This window comes from Castanea sativa, chromosome 5 (genome assembly GCF_040712315.1).
Source record: "Castanea sativa cultivar Marrone di Chiusa Pesio chromosome 5, ASM4071231v1".
Lineage (NCBI taxonomy): Eukaryota > Viridiplantae > Streptophyta > Magnoliopsida > Fagales > Fagaceae > Castanea > Castanea sativa.
In genome coordinates this window covers 15,608,827-15,611,645 of record NC_134017.1, presented here as the reverse complement: position 1 = coordinate 15,611,645, position 2,819 = coordinate 15,608,827, and the positions used below count along the sequence as shown (strand labels likewise).

General features: G+C 46.9%; 1 protein-coding gene across 1 annotated transcript; it reads left to right on the top strand.

Moving 5' to 3' along the window:
- Nucleotides 1-249: 249 nt before the first annotated feature.
- On the top strand, nucleotides 250-1,627 carry LOC142634816 (uncharacterized). The gene is made up of 2 exons (XM_075809070.1): nucleotides 250-804; nucleotides 1,577-1,627. The coding sequence occupies exons 1-2, from the start codon at nucleotides 250-252 to the stop codon at nucleotides 1,625-1,627; spliced, it is 606 nt and encodes a 201-aa protein (XP_075665185.1).
- Nucleotides 1,628-2,819: the final 1,192 nt, after the last annotated feature.

Genomic DNA, 2,819 nt, shown 5'->3' with positions numbered 1-2,819 from the left:
AATCCTGAAGCTGCCGGACGGATGGCTTTATGGGCTATAGAGTTGAGTGAGTACGATATCCAATACCAGCCACGAACGGTTGTAAAAGGACAAATATTGGCGGACTTCATCGCGGAATTCACTGCACCTGAGGAGCAGGGGGCAGAAGAGACGCCCATGTGGAGAATTCACATAGACGGATCCTCCAATAAGCATGCAGGAGGAGTCGGAGTTATACTCCATACACCGGAAGGAGATAAGATTGGATGCATGATCCGCCTGGAGTTCCCCATTACAAATAACGAAGCAGAGTATGAGGCCCTGGTGGCAGGATTGGAGCTGGCAATAGCGGCTGGGGCCAGGAAGGCAGTGGTCTACTCCGATTCCCAAATCGTAGCTAGCCAAGTTAACGGAAGCTATGATTGTAGGAGTGAACGAATGAGAAGGTACCTTGGAAAAGTGAAGGATCGAGCGAATGACCTTCGATTTACGATAGCTCAGATCCCAAGAAAAGAGAATCAAGAGGCGGATCGACTCGCGAAGACTGCTTCGGCCGAACCTATGATCGTCCCAGAGCAGGTATTGTCCTTCGTCCAACATTTATTGCTGCTAGATAACGTTCAAGTGCAGGAATTAACCACTAAAGATGATTGGACGGTTCCAATTGTGGCGTACCTCAAGGACGGCAAGCTGCCAGACGAGAAGGAAGACGCAAGAAAATTGAAGGTTAGGGCTGCCCGATTCACACTGATAAAAGACGTTCTCTACAAAAGAGGATTCTCCCGACCATATCTGAGATGCCTTGGCCATGACGAAGCAGACTATGTGATAAGGGAAGTTCATGAAGGAATTTGTGGAAACCACTCCGGATCAAGGTCTCTGGTGCACAAGCTACTCCGAGCAGGGTACTATTGGCCGACAATGCAGAAGGATGCCCACATGTACGTTAGAGCCTGCGATAAGTGTCAGCGGTTTGGCAATCTTATAAGACAGCCAACGGAGGAACTTACACCCATGACGGCCCCGTGGCCGTTCGCACAATGGGGTTTAGACATCATGGGTCCATTTCCAATAGCGGCAAGACAACTGAAGTTCTTGGTAGTTGGTATCGACTACTTCACCAAGTGGGTGGAAGCAGAAGCTCTTGCTACTATCACAGAGAAAAACATTCGCAACTTTGTATGGAGAAGTATTATTTGCCGATATGGGATCCCGAGAGTGCTCGTGTCGGACAACGGGAAGCAATTCGACAACGATGCGTTCCGAGACTTTTGTTCTCAGCTGGGAATCAAGAATCACTACTCGTCGCCCGCTCATCCACAGGCCAACGGACAAGTTGAAGTCACGAACCGGTCCTTGTTAAAGATCATCAAGACCCGGCTCGAGGGGGCAAAAGGTATATGGCCAGACGAACTACCAAGTGTGCTATGGGCGTACAGAACAACGGCAAGAACACCAACAGGAGAGACATCGTTTCGATTGGCGTTTGGTGCTGAGGCCCTCATACCGACAGAAATAGGACTGACGAGCTACCGCGTGGAAAGCTATGACGAGAGCAAAAATGTTGAAGCATTACGTCTAGGGCTTGACCTTGTAGACGAAGTCAGGGCAACAGCAGCCCAGAGACTGGCGCGGTACCAAGACATGATGGCAAAACATTACAACTCCAAGGTTCGGCACCGGGACTTCAAGGTTGGGGATCTAGTGTTACGAAAAGTGCTTGGTGCTACGAAGGATGCGTCCCTGGGAAAGCTGGGTCCTACTGGCAGGAAGGCCGTACGAGAATCATCTCATGGCGCGGGAAAGGAACGTACTACTTGGAGACATTAGACGGAAGGAAGTTGAGCCATCCCACGGAACACGGAGCACACGAAGAAGTACTACCGCAGTTAAACGTCCACAAGACGATACCTACTGCCTTATTTTTCAGTTTAATTTTAGACAGTCATAGCTTTTATTTTTTAGAACTCAAGTTTTCTTTTCCATTAACAATTTGGTTTGTTGAACTTATGAGAGGAATTTTAATTTAGAAAATACGAAATGCATGCTGATGAAAATCTACAAGTCCACAAAGTGGACGGCTCATCCAAAGGATGAAAACCCTACAAGTCCACAAAGTGGACGGATCACCCAAAGGGTGAAAAATCTACAAGTCCACAAAGTGGACGGCTCATCCAAAGGATGAAAACCCTACAAGTCCACAAAGTGGACGGATCACCCAAAGGGTGAAAAATCTACAAGTCCACAAAGTGGACGGCTCATCCAAAGGATGAAAACCATACAAGTCCACAAAGTGGACGGATCACCCAAAGGGTGAAAAATCTACAAGTCCACAAAGTGGACGGATCATCCCAGAGATGAAAACCTAAGTCCACAAAGTGGACGGATCATCCCAAGGATGAAATTCTACCAATCCACGTGGTGGACGGATCATCTGAAGGATGAAAATTTTACAACTCCATAAAGTAGACGGACAATGTAAAAGATTAGAATCATCTCATTCACAAAGTGGACGGGTAGCAAAAATATATCTGAAAGTCCAAACAAAGGACGGACGTCTAAAACTTTTCACTGGAGACAGGTTACCAAAATTAGATAAACGTGCGACGGATAATAATCAAAGCAAACAAGCAATAAATGATTCCATAAGTTAAAATGTAACAATTACAAGCGACGGTTCAACATGTTTGTTTACAACGGCAAGAATTTTTACAAGTACTACGCATTCTTTTGCGAGTTATCCATTTGACCGTCATCTGGCTGACTTGGAGGATGGTCTTGACCTTCATCAACTGGAGCCGTGACGGCCAACACTTCATCGGTACTCTCTGACCTGACGG

Coding starts and splice junctions, on each gene's coding strand:
- LOC142634816 (XM_075809070.1), top strand. CDS start 250: ATGATCCGCCTGGAGTTCCCCATTACAAATAACGAAGCAGAGTATGAG. Junction 805..1,576: donor GCCATGACGAAGCAGACTAT/GTGATAAGGGAA, acceptor TTGACCTTGTAG/ACGAAGTCAGGGCAACAGCA.